General features: G+C 36.1%; 2 protein-coding genes across 5 annotated transcripts in view; one reads left to right on the forward strand and one right to left on the reverse strand.

Moving 5' to 3' along the window:
* Positions 1 to 245: 245 nt before the first annotated feature.
* LOC106103904 (zinc finger protein 62 homolog) lies at positions 246 to 4,721 on the forward strand. Of its 4 annotated transcripts, none has more exons than XM_013283814.1 (5): positions 246 to 518; positions 741 to 867; positions 1,885 to 1,950; positions 2,655 to 2,906; positions 3,611 to 4,721. In XM_013283814.1, exons 1-5 carry the CDS (start codon positions 360 to 362, stop codon positions 4,567 to 4,569), a joined length of 1,563 nt encoding a protein of 520 aa, XP_013139268.1. In that variant the 5' UTR covers positions 246 to 359; the 3' UTR covers positions 4,570 to 4,721. The 4 variants fall into 4 exon arrangements, with proteins under 4 accessions (XP_013139268.1, XP_013139270.1, XP_013139271.1 ...); XM_013283816.1 differs by having other exon boundaries at positions 427 to 518; positions 720 to 867; XM_013283817.1 differs by having other exon boundaries at positions 427 to 518; positions 727 to 867.
* A 104-nt stretch (positions 4,722 to 4,825) lies between these two features.
* The window catches only part of LOC106103898 (putative U5 small nuclear ribonucleoprotein 200 kDa helicase), a 34,454-nt gene continuing 15,974 nt past the window's right edge, over positions 4,826 to 23,305 (reverse strand). Inside the window, exons 21-41 of the mRNA XM_013283809.1 lie at positions 22,244 to 22,475; positions 20,874 to 21,051; positions 20,378 to 20,484; positions 19,883 to 20,107; positions 19,010 to 19,191; positions 17,973 to 18,153; positions 17,046 to 17,255; positions 15,954 to 16,054; positions 15,263 to 15,393; positions 14,620 to 14,759; positions 13,802 to 14,038; positions 12,860 to 13,041; positions 11,925 to 12,096; positions 10,899 to 11,059; positions 10,104 to 10,255; positions 9,044 to 9,176; positions 8,030 to 8,189; positions 7,171 to 7,347; positions 6,754 to 6,888; positions 5,783 to 5,890; positions 4,826 to 5,290 (exon numbers count right to left, since the gene is read on the reverse strand). Coding sequence (XP_013139263.1) covers positions 5,048 to 5,290; positions 5,783 to 5,890; positions 6,754 to 6,888; positions 7,171 to 7,347; positions 8,030 to 8,189; positions 9,044 to 9,176; positions 10,104 to 10,255; positions 10,899 to 11,059; positions 11,925 to 12,096; positions 12,860 to 13,041; positions 13,802 to 14,038; positions 14,620 to 14,759; positions 15,263 to 15,393; positions 15,954 to 16,054; positions 17,046 to 17,255; positions 17,973 to 18,153; positions 19,010 to 19,191; positions 19,883 to 20,107; positions 20,378 to 20,484; positions 20,874 to 21,051; positions 22,244 to 22,475 — 3,547 coding nt within the window. The 3' untranslated portion in view covers positions 4,826 to 5,047. The remainder of the gene's footprint in view (positions 5,291 to 5,782; positions 5,891 to 6,753; positions 6,889 to 7,170; positions 7,348 to 8,029; positions 8,190 to 9,043; positions 9,177 to 10,103; positions 10,256 to 10,898; positions 11,060 to 11,924; positions 12,097 to 12,859; positions 13,042 to 13,801; positions 14,039 to 14,619; positions 14,760 to 15,262; positions 15,394 to 15,953; positions 16,055 to 17,045; positions 17,256 to 17,972; positions 18,154 to 19,009; positions 19,192 to 19,882; positions 20,108 to 20,377; positions 20,485 to 20,873; positions 21,052 to 22,243; positions 22,476 to 23,305) is intronic.

Raw genomic sequence — 23,305 nt, forward strand, 5'->3', positions numbered from 1 at the left:
CGATATTTTTAATCTTTTATCTTCTTCAAAATTGTGAAATTGTAAATATAAAATTACATTGAAATCTTTTTAATATAGAATTACATTAATATCTTCCTGAGGTTAGTTTTCGAAAACCGAAATAATTTAAATCTATTTTTTCTTCCACTTATTTATGGTTCTCCCTCAGCGGATTGGACCATGTTCGAGTGGTTTAATTTGGTTTTAAAATTAAAACACTGAACATTAAATTTCAAATAAATCGATTTGTCCCATAGTCAGAGTTTTGACATTTGGTTATAAACACTAACATCTGTCAGTTTTGTTAAGAAAAAAACAAAACACTGATATATAACAATTTTCAGAGTTAATGAATAAAAATGAATTTAGATTACACAAAAACGTGGATTTCTCGGCCGGATGTATGCCGGTGCTGTCTAGCGGCTAGTGGAACTTACGACATGACCATATCTTATTTTTCTGAATCTGGTGTTAAAGAAATTTATCTTGATATTTTACAAGAAACATATGGGATTTCTGTAAGTATATATGTATAAACTTATGGTCTATTTATCTCTTTATTTCATATAAATATTACCTTAAATAATTTTGAAATATGGTTTATAACTTTGATGCACCTTGTAGTCCTCTCAGAACACATTCATTCTTCGAGAAGTTAGTAAATCTTTTGACTAAAATTGTATTAAAGTAAGTAAATCCATACCGATGGTATTAGTAAGTTTATAGCATGAATTCCCAAGCTGCTGCTGGACCATGGCAGAGCGATGATATGCACATTGTGCATGTCACAGCTGAGACAGGCCACTGCATTCAAGAAGCAAGTATTGGATGCTGAGAGGCAGTTAGATCTCTGCTTCCAAGATACAGGTATAGTCAAAGAATTTAATTTCCTCCCCATTTACAGCTGGATATTGTACTCATAATTGCATTAATGGCATTCCGCTGAAATGTTATTTGCACATTGTTCTATAATAGTAATTTTGTACTCATAGTGTTAATGGCTTGGGGATTTTTTTTTAAATATTAGTAGTATGTTGATTTACATTTCTCAACCATTCCTACTATGCTCTAGTCCTGTGCTAAAACAATAATCAAGTGGCGGGATTTGAACCCTCAACCACATGATTCAAAAATTTTATTCTAGGGTCAAATCCTACTATGGGATTCATGTTCGTTTTTTGAATTCCATATGTACATTTAGAGCTCACACCTTTGACTAATTCCTATGATCTTATATGAAGGTGCACACTACTAAATTGCTACTTGTCCAACTAAACAGTAGAATTGCCTGCGAAACAATTGATAATCACACAACTGTAGTGGAACAGTTTAGTCAGAGGCATCCATTTTTATACATTCAAACAGTGGTAGAGCCCACTTTAACATCTTAGCACGAATGGGCCGGCTCGCCCGGTGTAATACAACAACCACTCAGAAAACAGGCGTGAAGTGGAAGCAATTCCGCGTTTCGTCTGCTGAGTGTGGTGCCGCAGCCCTAATTTTAGTCCCTTTCGCTTTTCACCATTTTCTTAAGACAAAAGGTTGGGAAGGAAAAGCGGATTTGACGGTGGAGGAGACGCATAGGAAGGGAAAATATCCTCTTTATGTGCTTCTCATCCTCTGTCAATTAAGGGTAGACAAGACATCTGCAATTGCGGATGTTTATGGCCAGCGGTCGCTTTTCATTTCGGTGGATTCAGGTGGCCGCTAGCTCGTTTGCCAACTTATAAATCAATTGTGTGATCTGCTTATGAAGTCAACCCAGTGTTTTTGACTATGGCCTAATCACACATAGGGTTGGCTCTGAACCTCTCATTGGGGACATGTATCTGACGATCGCTGCTTTATTTTGTTCCCATTAAGCCATATAAATGTTTGTTTTAGGAAATGCAACTAAAGGTATATCCTCAATAAAAGAAAATGTAAAATTTGAAGAATCCAACAAAACTGGTTAGTATATTAGTTAATTGTGTTTTATTCTTTTTAAATTTAAGAGGACAAAATGTTTTTAACAAGCCTCGGCCTAGTAGTTTTTAACTATTTCAATACATACAAAAATATAAATCTTTCCCCTTTATAATATTAGTATTGATTTGTCAGAATTTAGCCAACATGTTTGTCGGCTTGAGCTAGCACAATATCAGAATCATTACTACTCGAGATCACATGTGAGCGGCCATGGGTAAAGTCAAATGTCAGGAACACATTTACAATACTCTTTAGTCAGGATATCATCGACCCACCAAGCTCATATCGTTCAAACAATGATCTTGCAACAATCCCTATTTTCAGAATGATCTAAGTTCTCTCAAAAGTCGCTTGGCGGCGCTCGTGTTCTAGTTATGTCTTTTTTTTTTCTTATAACATAAGCTGGCAAACGAGCAAGCGGCCCCCTGAAATCGCCAAAATGGCGAAGCGACCGCTGCCCATAGACATCCGCAATTGCAGATGCGTTGCCTACCCTTATACGACGGAGGAGGAGACGCACAAAAAGAGGATATTTCCCCTTCCTATGCATCTCCTCCCCCATCAAATCCACTTCCTCTTCCCAACCTCTCCTTAAAAGAAAAGGGTGGTAAAGAGAAAGGGATTTAAATTAGGTCTTAAATTCAAATTAATTTCTTCTGATTGCGACATATTTATATTTTCCACAGTATCAGCTGGAAACCTCAAAACAAAATCAGTATCAGAAAAAAACCTAGAATCATCTCTCAAGCTGAAACAAACAAGAAACAGAATAAGAAATAAAAGAGTATTTAAAACTATTGCAGAGAGTGAGAACGGAGAAATAGATCCTGGGTATGACTCCGATATTCCTATATCTGAATTAATAAAAACTCCTTGTCAAGAGAAAAGTGTAACTCCTGGAAAAGCTGAAAAAGATATTAAAAACGATATAATAGGAGGTAAATATGGTTAATATTTGGTTTTCCTAAATAAGGTAGTAAGATATCTCAAAGCTGTATATGTGTTTGTATGGATGGATATTTGTTACTAGATATCTCGAAAGGCCCTAACAAATTGAAATTTGTCATAGATGCAGAACATAGCACAGACTATGTTCTATGTTCTGCATCTTACAGAAGAACACAGAATACTTAATTAGTTTTATTTTTAACTAACTTGCTAGTGTGCGACTTCATCCACATAAAATTATGAAAACTTTATTTTAAGTTTACATTTGTCAAATTATCAATTACAAATGTCAAAATGACATGACATCATGACAACCTTGCTTCCTTGATGTTGGCAGCAACTTATGGTCTCTTTCCTACATTAGGGTTTTTATCCAAAATATTTACCCCCTAAGTTTAATGGCATGAAAATGCATTACCTAAAGCATGACTTATTCAAAAATATGCGATAATTGCTGACATCTTAGGCAACAAAGAAGTTTGTGTTTAAACTTTATTATAATAGTATAGATTCCGTACTAATGAAGTCAAGGGAAAATCTATTAAAATGTTATGAAATGTTTTCTGAATTTATAAGTACCAAAAAATGTACAGTTTGTCTTTGATGAAAATCTTCCATATATTGATTGGATAGAAATATCATAGTTTATGATATGAAGGTAGTTAGAAAATTATTTATTTATTTAATTTTTCAGTACATAAAGTTCGAAACAGAATATCAGAACGAAAACGCGTCATTCTAACATGCAGCATAGTACTAAAAGATACAACAGCCTGTCCATTTAGACATCACAAGAGTTGGTTCCAATGTTTTTTCTGCCTTCAAGATTTCATGGATATAAATACATTAAAAAAACACACTTCAAACAACCATAAAGATATTGATACAGAGTTAAATAAATTGAAAAGCTATCCAAGGTCATTACAAATCGACATTTCTAACCTAAAATGCCGCCATTGCTGTTTGACATTGACAGATGTCAATACGATGCGACGCCATCTTGTCGAAGTACACAATAAAATTATTTACACAGAATGTATAGCGGATTATAAAGTCAATTCAAGTCCATATTCATGTCACATATGTAAACGGGAGTTTCACGTTTTCAGAACATTAACGACTCATTTGAACGAACATTATCCTAATTGCATTTGCGATGTTTGTGGAAAATCTTTTTTGAACACAAAACGTCTGAAAGTACACAAAAGGACACACGAAAATGGCACTTATCCTTGTAAAAAATGCGGGAAAGTGTTAAAAACTAAAATATCTATAACAAATCATATGGAAACACATTCTAAAAGAATAATCAAATGTCAAATATGTTTAAAACCAATGAAACATTATAATGCAAGAATAAAACATATGTCCGAAGAACATAACATAACATATAAATTTAAATGTCCTATTTGTTATCGAGAATATAACATAAAGCATTATTTAGCAACACATATAAGACAAACTCATGGAAATAAGAATAAAAAGTGTACAGAATGTGATATGGCATTTATTACCAACCACGGCTTGAAAAAACATATGCTAAAACATACTGGTGAAAAACCATATACTTGTACTGTTTGTTGCAAATCTTATGCAAGAAGTTATACATTGAGAGAACATATGAGAGCTCATGTAGATAAAAAATGTACATAATTCATTGCTATGTGGTTCTAGGTCACTTTTTTACAGGGTTTAAAAAGCCTTGTATGTTATTTACAGGGTCTAAAAGGCCTTGTAATCTTGGAAAGTTAAATGTAATGATTATTGCATAAAATGATTCATAATAAATGTTCTTTTTTATTACATTTTGGTGTTTTATTTACTACTAGGACTAAATTCTACGGATGTCTTGGAATACTTATGACTAGGCACTTTAAGTAGGTACTCTTGGTCATGTGAAAAAAAAGCATTTTCTATGGATATCTCTTTTATTTTTTTAACTTTTATACTTAGGGTTGTTACATTCGACCTTACCTAGTTTTCAAGGTTGTCACACTATTGAAATCATGTCACATTTTTAGGGTTGTCACATACCATCTTAAAGAATTTGTAGGGTTGTCACAAACAATCTTAATAAAATCTAAGGTTGCCACATACCGTCTTTGGCAATTTTTAGTGTTGCCAATTAATTTTATTCTGAATCGCTAGAATCAGTCTGCGGCGCATCATCCACGTCCACAGTAAACTTGTACTCCTGATCAGCGCCCAGATATGAATCTGACATGAAGTAGAGGGTGTACGTGTGGCGGCCGGGAGCGCCGCTCACAAAGTCCAGCCGCAGCCGGGCGGAGCGCCCTAGCGAGACACGCTTTATGGAGAGGAGGCTGTTGCTCTTAGGTTCACCGATTACCACCCACCAGCCTTCTTCACGTTTCTGTAAAGGAAATAATGTTTTTATTAAGAAAATGGAAAACACGGTTTATTTTTAAATAATTGATTTTAAAAACTTATAAATATAAGTGAAAAGTTTAAAAGCCAATAGGTTTCTGTCCTATTTTTTATATTTGACTAGTTTAAATAAGGAATTATACATGGATGGATGTTTGCTAGTAGATATTTCGAACGGTTTAACCGATCTCAGAACACATGGGTTACAATTTATTTTTTCAATAAATTCCATCCGTATGAAGTCGTGGGCAAAAGATAGTCTATACTAATTTATAAAGAGGAATGATTTATATTTTAGCATGTATTGAAATAACTCAAATACTACTGCACCGATTAAAAAAATTCTTTCATTATTAAAAAGCTAAATTATCAGTGGTGTCGCGAGATAATTATGACTAAAATACGTGTAAATTAACTTAACAATAATACTTGAATACGTATAATTAGTAAAAATGAACGTTTTATAATTTTTTCTAACCTGCGGGAAGAACGGCGCAATAACAGGTCCAACGATCTCGTCTTCTCTCTCGAGAGACACTTCCACCACTATCGGCTTGCCTACGCGTAAACGGCGTTCGTTTTTAACCTGAAAATATATAAAAAACCAATCAACATACCATCTTATAAATATTATAAATGCGAAAGTTTAGATGGATGTTTGTTAGAGTTTGTAGCCTAAACGGTTGAACGGATCTCAATCAAATTGGGTATAAATGTAGAGTATAGTTTGGAAGAACACATACTCTTGTTTTTTTTTAAAATTCCACGAGGACAAAGTCGCGGGCGAAAGCTAGTACATAATATTTCTGTTACAATAAACATTTTGAGTTTATAAATGATTAAAAAGTGAAATAAAGAATTTCAACTTTAGGGAAATTTGGATAATTTCTACATTTCGCAATTTAAGAAAATTCCAATGATCAACATACTAATATTATAAATGCGAAAGTGTAGATGTTTGTTAGAGTTTGTAGCCTAAACTGTTGAACGGATCTCGTTGAAATTAGGCATAGATGTAGAGGATAATGTGAAAGAATAGATAGGACACACACTTTTGTTTTTTTTTAAATTCCATGTGGGCGAAGTCGCGGGCGAAAGATATCTATAAACTAGTTTCCGGACTTAGCCCGCGTGGAATTTAAAAAAAGTAAGTAGTCTATGTGTTCTTCTAGACAATGCTCTGCATCTATGACTTTCATCGAGATCCGTTCAACAGTTTAGGCTACAAATAAACAAACATCTATATGAACTTTTGCGTATTAGTATGATTTAATATTTACAGCCTTACAAATAATAAAAATAAAATAAAATAAGCCTTACAAAAGAACGCGGTATAAAGTTAAACTTAGGAATAAACTGAGTATAAGCAAATATTAGTAAAATTTTTGATTTATTTTGTATGCTTGCTTTGTGTTTATTTGTAAAAGTGATACAGTTAATACAACTTACCTCATAAGTGAGTTCCACATTAGGATACCTGTTGCAGAACCTGGCGACGTCTGCCATCTCCGTGGGCGAGAGCTGCAGCAGCTTGCCGCGCGCCGCGTCCTCCAGCTCCATCACGTCGAACACCGTCTCCACACCCTGACATACAGTATATTTGTACATCTCATCACCCTCATCCTACTCCCGTAGGGTCGTAACATCTCATCACCTCATCGACATCTCAGTCACATTGTACATCTTTTTTTATATATAACACGGAATTGCTTGCATTTGACGCGTGTGTTCTGTGTGGTCGTGGTATTACTGGGGGCGAGCCCTGCAGTGCTAACATGTTAAAGCGGGCACTACCACTGTAAAGTGAGCTGGTGATGATGCCACTTCATAAATATGGGGAAAGGGGGTCTTCAATCCAGTGTTTACCTTCTCTGAGCATCTCTGCACCATCTCCTGTGTGAAGTGCGGCAGCTGACGAAGGTAAGAATCCTTCGCCCACATCGCCTGCGTCACCATCTGAGCCAGCTCCATCGCAGCCACACCTGGAGCCAGCCAGCCGCTGCTGGAGACCACATCCACACACGCCTGGATAAGACGGATAGCCTGGAATTTCACACCAGTTTATTAACAAAGAGTACAAACCAACTTTTCCGGAATGTTTTACAAAGTAAAGAAAAAAAATCAAACAAAAAAAATGGGACCCACCTGCAAGCACTACCTTTCGGATAAAAGAAGAATTATCAAAATCGGTCCACTAGCGGCGGAGTTATGCCGTAACACACATAAAAAAGCATAGAGACGAATTAAAACTACCCTTTATTGACGGAGGAGACGCACATAAAGAGGACATTTCCCCTTCCTATGCGTCTCCTACACCGTCAAATCTACTTTTCCTTCCCATACTTTCCTCTAAAAAAAAGGGTGGAAAGGGACTAAAATTAACTGTGTATTATCAACACAGCGACGCCATATTAGATAAGCCACTTGCTTCGACCAATAGTGTGCGTTTTAGAACTTAGCGAGGGAATTTGAAAAAATACACTTTTAAATGATTAAATTTTGCCACTAAATCACATTATATTGTAAAAAAATCTTTGCAGGACTGTTTTTATAGTAATGAAGTATACTTAAAAAAAGTTTGGTACAATTTGGAGTTATATGCAGATTGTGTATTGCGGATGTTTATGGGCAGCGGTCGCTTTCTATTTCGGTGGATGACCGCTTGCTCGTTTGCCACCTTATATTATAAAAAAATATCTAAGGAGTCGTTAAATCGTTGTAATACCTTAGTGAGTACGAGAGCTGTATCAGCTTGCAGCTCCGCGGGCAGCTGCATGCGGGAGAGGTGCGCCTGCAGCAGCACGTGCGCCTTCACGTGCGGGTCGTTGTAGCGCACACCCGCACCGGCACCGGCACCAGCACCAGCGGCAGGTTTATGAGGCACTCTGAATAGCAGATACAAAAATATAGAGGGCGTTGAATTGGATTTTTTTTAATACGTCACTAACTATAGATAAATCCTTATAAACACATGTAGGGTATGAAAATCTCGCGAACTCAAGCGAGATCTCACGAGTTTATGTGTAACAATACTCGACAATTTCGAGTTCTCGCGAGAGGCAGTTTGGTGTGTTTTTGCAAATAAAGCACGAACGAATCTGAGAAACACCTTATCGGCGACCGAAACCGACATATCGCAACTCCACGTCAGTTCGCGCTTCGAATAAGACGTTTTTATACTCGAGTGCAATCTCGTTAAACTCGTGAGATTTCGTCTTTTTTTTGTTCGAGTTCAATCTCGTGTTGAGTGCAAAATACAACCTCTTTGGCTGACAAGCAGTCAAAGAGGTTGCATACTGGCCACCAAGGCATTTATCGTTGTTTAAAAGAAAATATATAAAAAAGGAAGAATGTGATCGAGATAGTTTTGAGTTTTGTATATAGTTGTGTAAATAAATTTTAAATAAAGATGTATTAGTTACATCTCGCTAAAAAGGCCAAGATCTCGCGAGAACGAGATTGCACTCCCTAACCACATGTCAATATTATTTAATTGCATTTAAATTACTTGCAAATAGATATTGAACAATATTTAAATGTTTGCATTTTTTTTAGTTCCATTTTTTACTTTATATAACAAAAGATGGAGCTTATAATAATTTTGCAACATGTTTTATAACATGTCAATACAAACACGAGGTGGCACTAAACTTGACATGGTACCTTTCAAAGAAGTTACCGGTGAAAAAATGTTCACAACGTCTAGTCTATATATTTCCTATGTCTTTGGAATACTAACTTAGCTGCTAATGTCTTGATGATGTTCTCCTCTCGGTGTCGGATGCAGAGGTCTGAGTACTCCGCGGCCGAGGATATGATCTCCAGAAGACCTCGGATCTTCGTCTTGCTGGTTAACGACAGGCTGAACAGTTCTGTGGATTTTATGAGTTTTCATTGTCTTGATACTTGTATGACAATTTTAGTTAACAAATTTTGTCAGATTTATTTATTTGAAAACTTTAAGGAAATGGCGCTCTCTCGTGTCGGAGGCAAGACCCACTTTTGGTCGCTGCGCCAACGCAGTAAGTAACGAAAGATTATAATTTAAAGACATTTTATAAACAAGTTTTTTTTTATAATATAAGCAAGCGGTCACCTGAATCTACTTAAGTGGAAAGCGACCGCTGCCCATAAACATACGCAATTGCAGCGTTGCCTACCCTTCATTGACGGAGGCGACGCATAAAAAGAGGACAATTCCACTTCCTATGCGTCTCCTCCAACGTCAAATCCACTTTTCCTTCCCATTCTTTCCTCTTAAGAAAAGGATGAAAAGGGAAAGGGATTAAAACTAGGCCTTCGGCACCACTCATCAGACTTTACGCGGAATTGCTTCCACTTCACGCCTGTCTGTGGTATATTGCTGGCGAGCCGTACAGTGCGAAGATGTTAAAGCGGGCTCTACCACTGTTAAAGTTCATCATTATCATCATCACCAGCTCACTATACGTCCCCACAGATGGGGCTCGGAGCCTACCCTAAGTAAGTGACTAGGCCATAGTCAACCACGCTGGCCAAGTGCAGGTTGGTTGACTTCACACATATCTTTGAATTTCTTCGCCGATATGTGCAGGCATCACGATGTTTTCCTTCACCGTAAGAACGTCGGGTTAATTATGTACATATGAAAATTCGAAAAATCAAAAATCACATTGGGTACAGCGAGATTCGAACCCAAGACCTGTAGATTACAAGTCAAGTGTTCAAACCACTGAGCCACCGACGCTCAAGCTCACGCTGTTAATAGTTTAAATCTAAGCTTATTTACACTGCTGTTATTCAATGTATCAGTAACATACCAATAGTAGTATAATTGATGTAGTAGTATGAGGCGATCATGCCGAGGTTGAGCGGCCGCACGTCCATCTCGTCCTCAATCGCGATACATTTCGACTGCTCCAGTTCTGATAGTGTCGTCTCCACCAGCTCAGATAGATGATCCGATAGATGTCTGAAAATAAGTAATTATCTATTCACAAGATGTTGCTCGCGACTACGTCCGCGTGAAATTAAAAAATATAGCCTATATTACTCACTGATAACATTACTCTCTGACAAGCTTTATTATGGCGAAAAAAAAATTAATGGTCCAGTTGTTTTACAATTATTTCAATACATACAAAAATACAAATCTTTCCTCTTTATAACATTAGTTTAGATATAATTAAACTAGCTTTCGCCGGCGACTCCGTCCACGTGAAATTGAGAAAAAAGTTCTTCCAGACTATCTTCTAAATGTATCCCAAATTTCATTGTAATCCATTCAGCAGTTTAGGCTACAAACTCTAACAAACATCCATCCATCCATCTAAACTTTCGCATTTATAATATTAGTAAGATTGGAGTGTCTGTTTGCAATATCAAAAGAAAATTGCATTTAATTTATTTTGTCTGTCCGTCTGTCCGCAAGTCGCGTTTGTTCCGAGAAATCTCTAAAACGGCTGGGCCAATTTCGACCGAACTTTCACTGAAGGGAACACTACTTTTTTATCTTAATAATGCGTGGACGAAGTCGCGGGCAACAGTTAGTTAGCATAAATGCGGTCGTTACAGTTTTTTTTGCTAAACTCCGGTTACAAAGTGCAGTTTCTTACCTATGTGTGACTCCTTGCAAGTTGTAATAATTAGGATTCTGTGTCAATCTTCTATAGAGGAAGGTCCAGGTGAGGTAGTCGACAGCATCCTGCTTGTTCTCTATTGTCTTGGTGACGATCTCCGCGTTCATATGGTCGTGCAGTCTGTGGTCCAAGTGGCTCTGTAAAAGAAATTGTTTATGGTTTCAGTACAAAAAATTAAACAAGAACTACGCATAGACTAAGTAGTTTAAGTTTTAAATTCAGTGCAGGCAAAAGTTAGTAAATAGTTATTTTTATTTTGCTATTTTAACGAATTCTGGTGGCTGCTTGCTCGTTTCTCAACTTATACAATAAAAATTATACTAGCTAACTTTCACCCGCGATTCCTTTCGCGTGGTTATTAAAAAAAAAATAGTATCCTGTGTTCTTCCAGACTATGCTCTACATCTACGAGATCCGTTCAGGCATTTAGGTTACAAACATCCTCTATTCCTCATTATAACAGTATTTATAAAAAGGCAAGATTTGTAATAAAATAACTCAAAAATCTTTGGGGCGGTTTGAAAAACACTTTCACCATTAGACAATATATCTTATGTTACTAACAGCTATATTTTTTTTTTTATAACATAAGGTGGCAAACGAGCAAGCGGCCAGCTATAACCGCCAAAATGGCGAAGCGACCGCTGCCCATAGACATCCGCAATTGTAGATGCGTTGCCTACCCTTATCCGACGGAGGAGGAGACGCACATAAAGAGGTTATTTCCCCTTCCTATGCATATCCTCCACCGTCAAATCCACTTCCTCTTCCCAACCTCTCCTTATAAGAAAAGGGTGGTAAAGAGAAAGGGACTTAAATTAGGCCTCCGGCACCACACTCATCAGACGAAACACGGAATTGCTTCCATTTCACGACTGTCTTCTGTGTGGTCGTGGTATTACTGGGGGCGAGCCCTGCAGTGCTAAGATGTTAAAGCGGGCACTACCACTGTTAAAAGTAATATATTTATTTGCACGAAGACAAAGTATTAGTAAGCGTTACCTCCAACGGTAGACAATCATTTAGCAGTTTGGTGAAGAAGGTCTTGTGGTGAGCAGCGCACATCAGCACTGCGACCGCGCGATCGTCCTCCAGCGGGCGGCACGCGCGACCCAACATCTGCAGCACCGTCGTTATCGGATACTGCTCGTAGGAGTGCAGTTTGCCGTTGTATCTGTAAAGAAAACAGGCGTCAAGTGGAAGCAATTCCGCGTTACGTCTGGTTAATATGGTGCCGGAGGCCCAACTTTAATCCCTTTTCATTCCTAAACTTTCTATACTATTACAATAAAGCGGAAGCACACTTCTTTGTTACCTAAGATGTCAGCTATAACAGCATATTTTTAAATAATTCTTTTTTTAATAAGAAGCCCTACATTTACGTCACGCTTTAGGCCATATATTTTCACGCTATTAGTTAGGGGGTAAATAATTTGGATAAAAACCCTAATGTGGGAAAGAGACCATAAGTCCAACATCAAGGAAGCAAGATTGCCATGGTTCGTCAGCGTCAAGTCATTTTGACATTTGCTATTGATAAATTGACAAATGTAAACAATAAAATAAAATTTTCATAATTTCAATTTGTGCGGATGAAGCCGCACGGGAACAGCTATTTTCTTATATGAAAAGAATTGTAAGGTAACGTGGATTTGACGGTGGAGGAGACGCATAGGAAGAGGAATCATCCAGGTTATGTTACGTCTGATGAGTGTGGTGCCGGAGGCCCAACTTTAGTTCCTTTTCATTCCTAACCTTATTCTCGTAGGAAAAAATGAGAAGAAAACATGGATTTGACGGTGGAGACACGTAGAAAGAGGAAACATCCAGTTTCTGTGATCTCCTTTGTCGATTAAGGGTAGGCATCCGTAATTGCAGATGTCTATAAGAGGTTGCTTCGCCATTTTGGCGAAAGAAACTTGGATAGGTGAACTCACACATGCGTGTCAGCCACGATGACAGTGTGCACATGCGCGGCGAAGGCCCACGCCAGCTCGGCCGCCAGCACGCACAGCTGCGCCGCGCCCGACTCCAGCAGCTGCTGCACCAGCCGCCGGTCGGACGGCTCCACGCCCTCGTGCAAATATGCCACTCCGGCTGCTAGAGTTTCCTTTAACATCTGGAAGATAAAAAAAGCTATGTTATCACTGAGTAACATAAAGAGTATTTTTAATATTTTTTTTATTTCCTTGTGGGCGAATCGCGAGCATTTATTTATAAAGGATTCCCAATAAAACGCATAGTTAAAATGTCTATATATTTAGTTTATTTTCTTGTCATTAGTTTTGATTATTAATAGTTGATTTTTTTTTTTGTTTACGTATATTATGTTGTATTATGTTGCAAAGTGTTTTGGAACTGATTAAATGTTTATTATTAATATTAAAGTCCTGTCTATGAGAGAAGACGTCACTGTCAGATAAAGAAACAAAATCTGATATTTCCATCATATATTTTACACGTTGGATTGTTATCTGACAATTTACAATTTGGTGGGACAGGCCCTTAATCATATAAACGCGAAAATTTAGATGAATGGATGGATGGATGTTCGTTAGATTTTGTAACCTAAAGGACTGAAATGAATTCAATGAAATTTGTTATACATATAGAGGATGGTCTGGAAGAATACATAGGCTACTCACTTTGTTTTTTCTAATTCCACGCGGACTAAATCGCGGGCAAAAGCTAGTATTGTAAACACGAAAGTTTAGATGTTTGTTAGAGTTTGTAGCCTAAACTGCTGAACGGATCTTGATGAAATTTGGCATAGATGTAGATAGTCTGGAAGAACACATAGACTATTCACTTTTTTTTAAATAAGTGTTAATCTTTAACAAATTAATCTTTTAATCAATTTCCCAGACTTGAAAACTCACCTTATCCTTAACCCTATCAAGGAAGGGTTTCACCAGATCCTGCCTTGCTCTCAGGAACCTGCCTGACCTGCCAGCAGCTGCGGCCAGCGCCAGCAGGTCAGCTGCCAGCAGGCGCGCGTGTCGGCGCGAGGGCACGAACACGGCGCACGGCTTCGTGCCCGCGAACCGACAGATGGCGTTGTATATCGGTTTAGTCATCGCTGCCAGGCGAGACGCGGCGTGGGATATGTTGAAACCCTGTACATAAATGTATATTAGAAATAGCCTATGTTACTCACAGATAAAATACCTTTCTAATGGCGAAAGAATTTTTGAAATCGGTCCAGTAGTTTGAGTTATTTCAACACATAAAAAAATACAAATTTTTCCTCGTTATTACATTAGTATAGATTCGAAGTATTAAGGTGCAACCAATGCCTAGAAACGTGCATATATTACTAAAAAACGATACCACTTTTACAGGATAATACATTCTGTTTGGAATAAAAAAAGGTAATTGCTAGTTCCCCCTTATTTATCTATATCTTTACATATAATAAAATTGGAGTGTCTGTAACATCAAAAAAAAAATCCAGATTCCGGGAAGATGTATTTGCATTGCTGATAATGAAAATCGCGTTTCAAAAATGTTTATCTGTCAGTCTGTCTGTCTGTGAGCCGTGTTTGTTCCGTGTAACCTCCGAAACGTCTGGACCGATTTCGACGGGACTTGCACTTAAGGGCAGCTGACATAGACGGGCATATTATAAGCTACTTTTTCATACTAGTCTGATGAATAAATAGTACTATCTCGTGTCCAATATAAGTAGATCTGTGACCTGTATATGCAGCTCTAGCGGCAGCGGTCTCACGCTGGGGTGGAAGTTGAAGGAGGCGTTGGAGTTGCAGCCGAGCCACTGGGATACATCGCGTGCGTCCGCCAGCGGCAGAGATAGTGCCACTATACGGATAGGACGACCTGAAATAGACGATTTTGTCATACTAATCTATCTATTATAATAAAGCGTAAACACACTTCTTTGTTGCCTAAGATGTCAGCAATTACAACATATTTTTTAATAATATTTTCTTTAATGAAAAGACCTACACATACTTCCCGCTTTAAGCTATATATTTTCACGCCATTAAACTTAGGGGGTAAAAATAATATTAGTATAAGATAAAAACATAGCCTATGTTACTCACAGATTTACCTTACTAATGGTGAGACATTTTAAAATCGACTCAGTAGTTTTTACGTCAATCGAATACATACAAAAATTCTTTATAATATTAAAATAAATATAGATAAAAATATAGCCTATGTTACTCACAGATAAATTATCTTTCTCATGATGAAAGAATTTTTAAAATCTACCCAGTGTAAATCTATCTAAGTGAATCGAATACATACAAAAATACAAATCTTCATTATATTAGTATAGCTAGACATTAAAATCAGTATACAAATAGATTGTCTACCTATCTGCGAGCTGATGTAGCGCATCCTGGAGCAGACCACCTCCAGCACGGGCCCCTCCTCGCCGCCCAGCAGCTGCAGCGCGTCCACGATCACCAGCGACACGTTCTGCACGCTCTTGCGGACCTTCCATCTGCACACATTTACTACAAATTAAAAAAAGCCTCGCACTATCTTAAGTAGAACCTCGGTAACTTAAAAACCTCTGTAACTCCAAAAAAAAATGTGTTCCCTTCCCAGAACCCAAAACCTTCAAAACATGGACTCTTGATAACTTAAAACCTCTATAACTTAAAGTATTTTGTGTTACTTAAAATAAAAGAATCAATAACATCAATAATAGGATATACAGAACAAACTAACCAATCTTAAATAGACAAACTATAATATAACTAGCTATCGCCCGCGGGTCTGTCCGAGTGAAATAAAAAACAAAAGTGAGTAGCCTATGTTTTCTTCCAGACTATCCTCTACGTCTGTGCCAAATTTTATCGGGATCCGTTTAGCCGTTTAGGTTACAAACTCTAACAAACATCCATCCATCTAAACTTTCGCATTTATAATATTAGTAAGATTGCGAAAGTTACGTAAAGCGATAGATGGATGCTTGTTAGAGTATGGAAGAACACATAGGCTACATGCTTTTGTTTTTTTTTTTAGTTAACCCGGAAGAAAGCTGTTAAAAATACCGACCGTCTAGACAGTACGTCCCATTTCTCCGCGGTGGTGATGATAATCTGACCCTTGTTCAGCAGCTTGTGGTCAGTCGCCGTCTCTCCAGTAAGTTGTACAACCTGACAATATCAAAATATATTAAAATCAATAAAAACATCGTAAATTTACATTTTATTACATAATGCCAGTACAGTTGCAATGGCCTGGCATGTATATCGCCAGTAGAGAGTTTACATTAGTTATGCCAGCACTGGAATGCGTGCAATCCTACTGTACTAGCATAATGTGATCCAACCAGCACCAGATTCAAACCAGCGTTGGAATCTATTTTGTCTTTAGAGTGCGTGTATTTCGTTTAGTTCTTTTTTGTGTCAATAATTTCTATTCTATTCACTAGACTGGCATAATGTAAACTGAACTGGACATAAACTTCACATAGAATTTCATCTCAATATTTTTTTTCAATAAGTTTTTCACAATAAGAATGTTGGTTATTGTAATTAGAATCAGGACAAAAGACCTTTCTACACTGTTTCTGAGGATCGGAAAAGAAATAAACCTTATTAGTACATCCTCTGTCCATTTAAGTCAATATTTAATTTGATAAAATCAAATAGCTATAGTATTTTAAAGTATTGTTTGCACATATTTAGATATGTAAAGTCAACCCGCACTGACAGTGTTGACTATGGCCTCATCATGACAAATCATCACCAGTTCACTATTCGTCCCCACTGAGCTGGGAGCCCACCCTAAGGGTGACTAGGATATAGTCAACACTGCACTGCAGGTTGACTTTACACATATCTTTGAAATTCTTCACCGATATGTGCATCACGATTTTTTCCTTCACCGTAAGTCATTTAAATACGTATGAAGTTTAAAAAATCGAAAATCACATTGGTATAGCAGGATTCGAACCCAAGACCAGTACATTACAAGTTCTTAAACCACTGAGCCACCGACGCTTACTATAAAGACTATGGCATAGTCACATCTAACTTAAGGATGATGATGATGATGATGGTGGTGATGATGATGATGATGATGATGATGATGGTGGTGGTGGTGATGATGGTGATGATGCATAATAAAGTACACTTGACTCACCTTCAAGTTAAACTTAGTACCAAACTTATGATACCAATCCGCGAACACTATATCAGCAAGAGCGTCTTTAGGCAATACATATACCGCCCGCCCGCCCGCGTTAGTCGACAACAACCTCAGTAGGGCAAGTTCAGCGATCACTGATTTGCCCGACCCGGAGGGCGCGCCTACAAACACGTTGTCATCAGAATTGTACACCGCGTTGAACACCTGAGAAAAAAAAATAGCAATACTTTTTATAAAACTAGCGATAACCCGTGACTTTCTTAGATGAAATTAAAAATACTGTAGTCTCTAACATTGTCACACACAAAAGCTATCTTCCAGTATAAATTCCAAAAATTGGACCCAACGATTCCGGAGTTTACCCGACACAAACACAACGATAATACATCATGTTCACAAAAGATATAGTTTTTTTTTAACATTAGACAGACATTATATGTGTTTGTATATATTATGTAACTAAACTAACATTATGAAGAGGAAAGATTTGTACTTTTGTATGTTTTGAAATAAAAAAAGCACTGAGGCGATTTTAGAATTTTTTTCACCGTTAGAAAGGTAATTTATTTATGACTAACATAGGCTACATTTTCTATAAATTTTTAATTTCACGCGGTGAAGACGCTAGTAATATAAAATTGGTGCATCTGTTTGTAATATGCAAAGAAAAATACCAGATTTCGCGACATATTTATGTTGCTGATAATAAAAATCAAATTAAAACATTTTGCCTGTCTGTTTGTCCATAAGCCGTATTTGTTCCTGGTAATCTCCGATACGGCTGTAACTAATTTGACGGGACTTTGATTGAAGAAGGTTACAAAACTTGAAGGCGACAGCAAATGCATAAACATTAATAATCCAGTAGTCCAGTAGTCCAGCGCTAGACAGTACTGGATTGGAATGTAAACAGGGTTTTACCTGGGTTTGCACAGGATTGAACTGCGGGAACGTTTCATTGTACAAAGCTTCGTAGTTATTATTTCGTAGCGCTGTGACCGGCAGCGGCTGTAAGTCTAACAGCTCGGTGGGAGGTAAATTCTTCTCTGGCAGTATGAGGTGACGGAAGGAGACTGGCAATTGTGTCTCTGCTCCTATCCAACTGGAAGAGAAGGGACATATTTGAATTAGTGTGATTTTGACAGATCACATACACAAAATAGGAGAAAAGAAAGTATTGTGTTACTAAAGATATAGCAGAGAAGGGAGTGAATTCAACAATCAGTTAATATACAGGATGTCTTAAAATTCAACGACAAGTACCATTATCACATTGTATACAGAGTGATTTTTTTATAACCATAATAAATAAATAAATAAACAGGTAACGAATAATGCTGAAACAAACTTAAAATTAAAAAAAAATCAAATTGAGTTTTAAACCCAATAAAAATGGACAGATTAATATGAATATTACATGACCAAATATCATTACGGCGTTTAAAGGTGACATTTTTTACAAACTTTATCTTTGTTTCCTGAATTTAAAAAAAATGTAAGAAATCTATACATTCTGCCAGACTGCTCTACATCTATGTCAAATTTCATCGAAATCCGTTCAGCAGTTTAGGCTTCACACGTCCATCCATCTATACTTTCGCATTTATAATTAGTACGACAATCGACCAACAATCAGTTTAGTCGGTAATCTAACTAATATTATAAATGCGAAAGTTTAGATGGATGGATGTTTGTTAGCGTTTGTAGCCTAGGTTCAGCATATCTTATTGAAATTTGCCACAGATATAAAACAGTTTGGAGTACACATGGGATAAAGTTCATCCCCAAAAATGTCCGCTTCCCGAGGGATACGTAACTTTCTGTTATTTATATAGTTCGTATGTTTTCTAATACCACGTGGACGACAGCTTGTTGAAATGAAATAAAAAAAAGCTAGTTTCTTAAAATTCAAACATCCTGTATACGGCATAAAGACATAATACAGAGGTCGATCTCACCGGTCAGACACAACTCGTAGGAAATATTGCGGAGGCAGAGGTTCAAATACTGGCACAAATAATTTGACATGTTGCTCGTCTCTGCAGTATTTGTGCTTGAGTAGGAAATATTCATGATGGAGTACTACTTCGGAGTCCACATCTTCCACCAGCACCCAGAATGCCTCCGATTGACCATGGATCTGGAAAGAGATAGTTTTCATATATTATTGGTTTTAAATATTGCACAAGTCATACGTCACGTATTTACAAATATCTTAATTACATATTTAATGTAATTAAGATATTTGTAAATACGTAACAGTTTTAAAATCTATACTGGTATAACGAGAAACATAGCTCATACTCAGATAAATTACCTTTTAAGGGTGAAAAAAAAATGTTAAAATTACCCCAGTAGTTTTTACGTGAATCAAATAAATATAAAAATACTAATCTTTCCTCTTTATAATTTTAAGTACGACTTCGGATGCGTGATATTAAAAAAAGTATAGCCTATGCTACTGACAGATAATGTATCCTTTAATGGTGAAAGAATTTTTGAAATTGACCCAGTAGTTTTTGAGTTTTCGATACATACAAAAATACAAATCTTTCTTGTTTATAATGTTAGTATAGATAGTATAGACAAATAAAAATATATATAGTTAGTAGCTACCTAAACAAGCGTTTACTATCTTGTTGACGTTAAATGCTTATTAAAGAGGCCAAGATTTTATAACCAAAAAAAGTCAACAATTCAAAACATAAACGAGCTAAAAGGATTGCGTCTAACATGTTCCCTCTCTTTCGTTCCAAAGAAACCTTACATCTTTTCTCCCACTCATGTAACGAAACTTGATACGATTTTTTTAAATTTTTCCCTACCCTTACCTTTTCATCCCATTGGAAGTCAGGAGTGATGGTGAGCTCCACCCTGAGGGTGGACCTGGTGATGGGCTGGATGTGAGTCGCCAGCTCTAGTCTGGGAAACTGGTGCACATACTTGTGTATCATTTTGCCCAGTTTGGGAGCACGCACTAATTCCCCAATCTCGTTAGGTCCTAGTTCATATAGTTTTTCCCATGGGAAGTTCTTCTTTTCTAATTTCTTTATCACCTGTGCGAAAAAAAAGACTTTGTTTAAAAATTGTTTATCTTGATGTTTTAATATCCGAAGTTGATGACAAGTATTTACGAATCTACCAATATTTTACTAATATTATAAACGCAAATGTTTAGATAAATGGATGTTTGTTAGAGTTTGTAGCATAAAATGCTGAAAATCACAAAGAAATTTGTCATAGATGTTTTTTTTTTTTACATAATTTCCACACGGACGCAATCGCGGGCGAAAGTTAGTAAAATCATAATTTAGATATTTAATTACCTCTTCCGGCATCTTCCTGAATTGCCGTAACGGAGACATTGACTGCCACATGCGGCGATCGACCATTTTGCATAGCGCCAGAGTTTTGTCTACTAACTGCGCCCAACCTGTTAACAAATAATAATTTAACAAAAAAACATAAGCAGACACCATTTCTTTAAATTTACAATAATCAATTTAAATTTACATACTGTTACAACATTTTTAAAACAATATTTATGAAACTTAGACCATTTTCAAGAGTATTTTTGAATAAATTAACTACTTAAATCTACTTATCTCGTAAAACAAGAAGTCATCTAGATTTAGTGCAAATAGTCATTAAAATGTTGTGGAAATGGTCATTAAAATTTTGTTGAAATAGTTATTAAAATGTGCAAATGGTCATTTAAATTTTGTGCTAATAATGAAAATTTTGTGGAAAGACATTAAATTTTTGTGCAAATAGTCATTAAAATTTTGTGGAAACATTAATTAAAATTTGGTTCAAACGTACCTCTATGCAGTACAATCTCAAATATAGCTCTGAGCAGCCTACACGCGGACTGCGTCACATACACCATGTCCGCCATCAGGGCGAAACCTTCCAACTTCAATTGTGATATATACGCTTGTAATAACACATTGATCTTCGCTGATGGCTCTTCTATGCTTTCTTTTATTGGTATCGGCACCTAACAGTTAAACAATAAAAAAAGGGTAAACACATATAGAATTTTGAGCGAAATCTGACATTGGACTTACAAATATGCAGTAGTACAAATATAGATAACTCTCAAATAAAAAAAAAACACGAATATAGTCGAATTGAATAGAAATAGCAAACTATAATAAGTCGTACCAAACTATTTATTCTTTTTAGAACGACTTATTATAATTTCTAAAACAATTTTACTTATATAATAAATGTGAAAATTTAGACGGATCGATGATTGTTAGAGTTTCTCACCTATATTGCTAAAATGCTTTCGATGAAATTTGGCAGAAGTGTAGAACACAGTGTGGAAGAAGACATAGGCTACTTAATTTAATTTTTTTATTCCTCCGAAAATCGCGGAATAAATCTAATAGAGAATTCATACCAAAATTTTCATCATACAAAAATTCAGACAAAATTATTCAATATCGCTCAAACATTTAAATTTAAAATTTGTACTTTCATAATGAACATAACAAATAACAACATTAAATCTAATATAAAATTCGAAAAACGAGATCATAAACATAATTTACGTAACAAATACAAGCTAAAAACAATTACTCCAAGAACTAATTATGGAAATAAAACGATTTTGTTTGAAGGTGTCCAAATGTTTAATAACTTGCCAGACGAGATAAAGAATTGTAAAAGTATTAATATTTTCAAAAATAAACTTAAGTTACATATTATTGCCGAACTATTATAAAATCTATTCAGTTGCCTATAGGTATATACATATAACTTAGTTACTTGTCATTTATGTTAATTTAGATTATTTTAAGGCTTGTTTTGATTTATATTAATTAATAGTGTACCTAGTGTCTTTTTGTGTTTATACTATATCATGTACTTACCCGCAAGCTCACAATTACATTGTACATATTTAAATTTTCTCATTGTAAGTGAAACATTGTGTTTTTTATGAGAATAAATATCTTTAAACCTATACCACGTCTTCACACATATCTTTAAATTTCTTTATATGCAGACATCAAAGAGATCAAAAAAACTAAGTATAGTTGACACTTCACTTGAGACATTTTCACATAACCTCTAACGCTACTGGTGATAGTCAAAATTACAAACAAACAAATTACCGTAGTAAATTACCTATTTTATATATCGTAAATGTCTGACCGACGTATAGTTAAACTATCCCAACTTACCCTTTCCATTAACTTATGTAATTCCAGTTTCTCCTCATCTCGTACCGCAATATGTTTAAATTCCGCCGACAACGAGAACACACGGAACAATTCGATCTCTCCTAGAGTAGGTTTCAACAACTGATTGTACGATTGCATAGTTTCATACGTACAATAATAATGCGACGCAATACGACCGAGCTCCGTCGGTTGGAAGTGTCCCGATTTACGTTCATATTTTACTAATCCGGCCCTGGAATTAAAAAAAATAAAATTAGAATTAACGCTAAAAGTACAAAATGTTCGAACACTCAATCCCAATGAAATTAGGCATAGATGTAGAGCATAGTCTAGAAAACACATACGCTACTTGATTTGTTTTTTTTTTTATTTTTTATAGACAAATTCTCACGAAGCAACAGCTAGTTCTCTCTCTCTCTCTCTCCGGATCGTTTCCTCATTCCTGAGGGTCGCGACCACTCTCCTAGTTTTAGACACACAATAATTAATCGGATGGATGGATCTTTTTACTGCGTATCCAAATTGGCTTAACTGATTTCAGTAGTACATCAGCACAGGATACTAATTAATTTAATTATTAACTAGCTGGTGCTCGCGACTTCGTCCGCGTCAAATTAAAAGTAATAAAAACATAGCCTATGTTTCTCACAGATAAATTACCTTTCTAATAGTGAAAGAATTTTCAAAATCGTCCCAGTAGTTTTTGAGTTTAGTTATTTCAATACATACAAAAATACAAATCTTTCTTATTTACAATACTAGCTGTTCCCGTGCGACTTCATTAGCATGAAATTATAAATTGTTTTATTGATTACATTTGTCAAATTCAATTGCAAATGTCAAAATGACAGACATGATACACAAATGACAAAGTAAGGCAATTTAGCTTCCTTGATGTTGGCAGCAACTTTGGTCTCTTTCCCACATTAGGGGTTTTATCCAAAATATTTACCCCCTAAGTTTAAAATATATAGCCTAAAGCGTGACATAAGTGTAGGGCTTTTTATTAAAAAAAGAATTATTCAAAAATATGCTGTAATTGCTGACATTAGGCAACAAAGA

This window comes from Papilio polytes, unplaced genomic scaffold, assembly GCF_000836215.1.
Source record: "Papilio polytes unplaced genomic scaffold, Ppol_1.0 DF823693.1, whole genome shotgun sequence".
Taxonomy (NCBI): domain Eukaryota; kingdom Metazoa; phylum Arthropoda; class Insecta; order Lepidoptera; family Papilionidae; genus Papilio; species Papilio polytes.

Bases quoted from the DNA above. Each gene is read 5' to 3' on its own strand.
- LOC106103904 (XM_013283814.1), top strand. From the start codon at position 360: ATGAATTTAGATTACACAAAAACGTGGATTTCTCGGCCGGATGTATGC. The intron at 519-740 runs GTAAGTATATAT...TGAATTCCCAAG, and splicing joins AAGAAACATATGGGATTTCT to CTGCTGCTGGACCATGGCAG. The intron at 1,951-2,654 runs GTTAGTATATTA...TATTTTCCACAG, and splicing joins TGAAGAATCCAACAAAACTG to TATCAGCTGGAAACCTCAAA.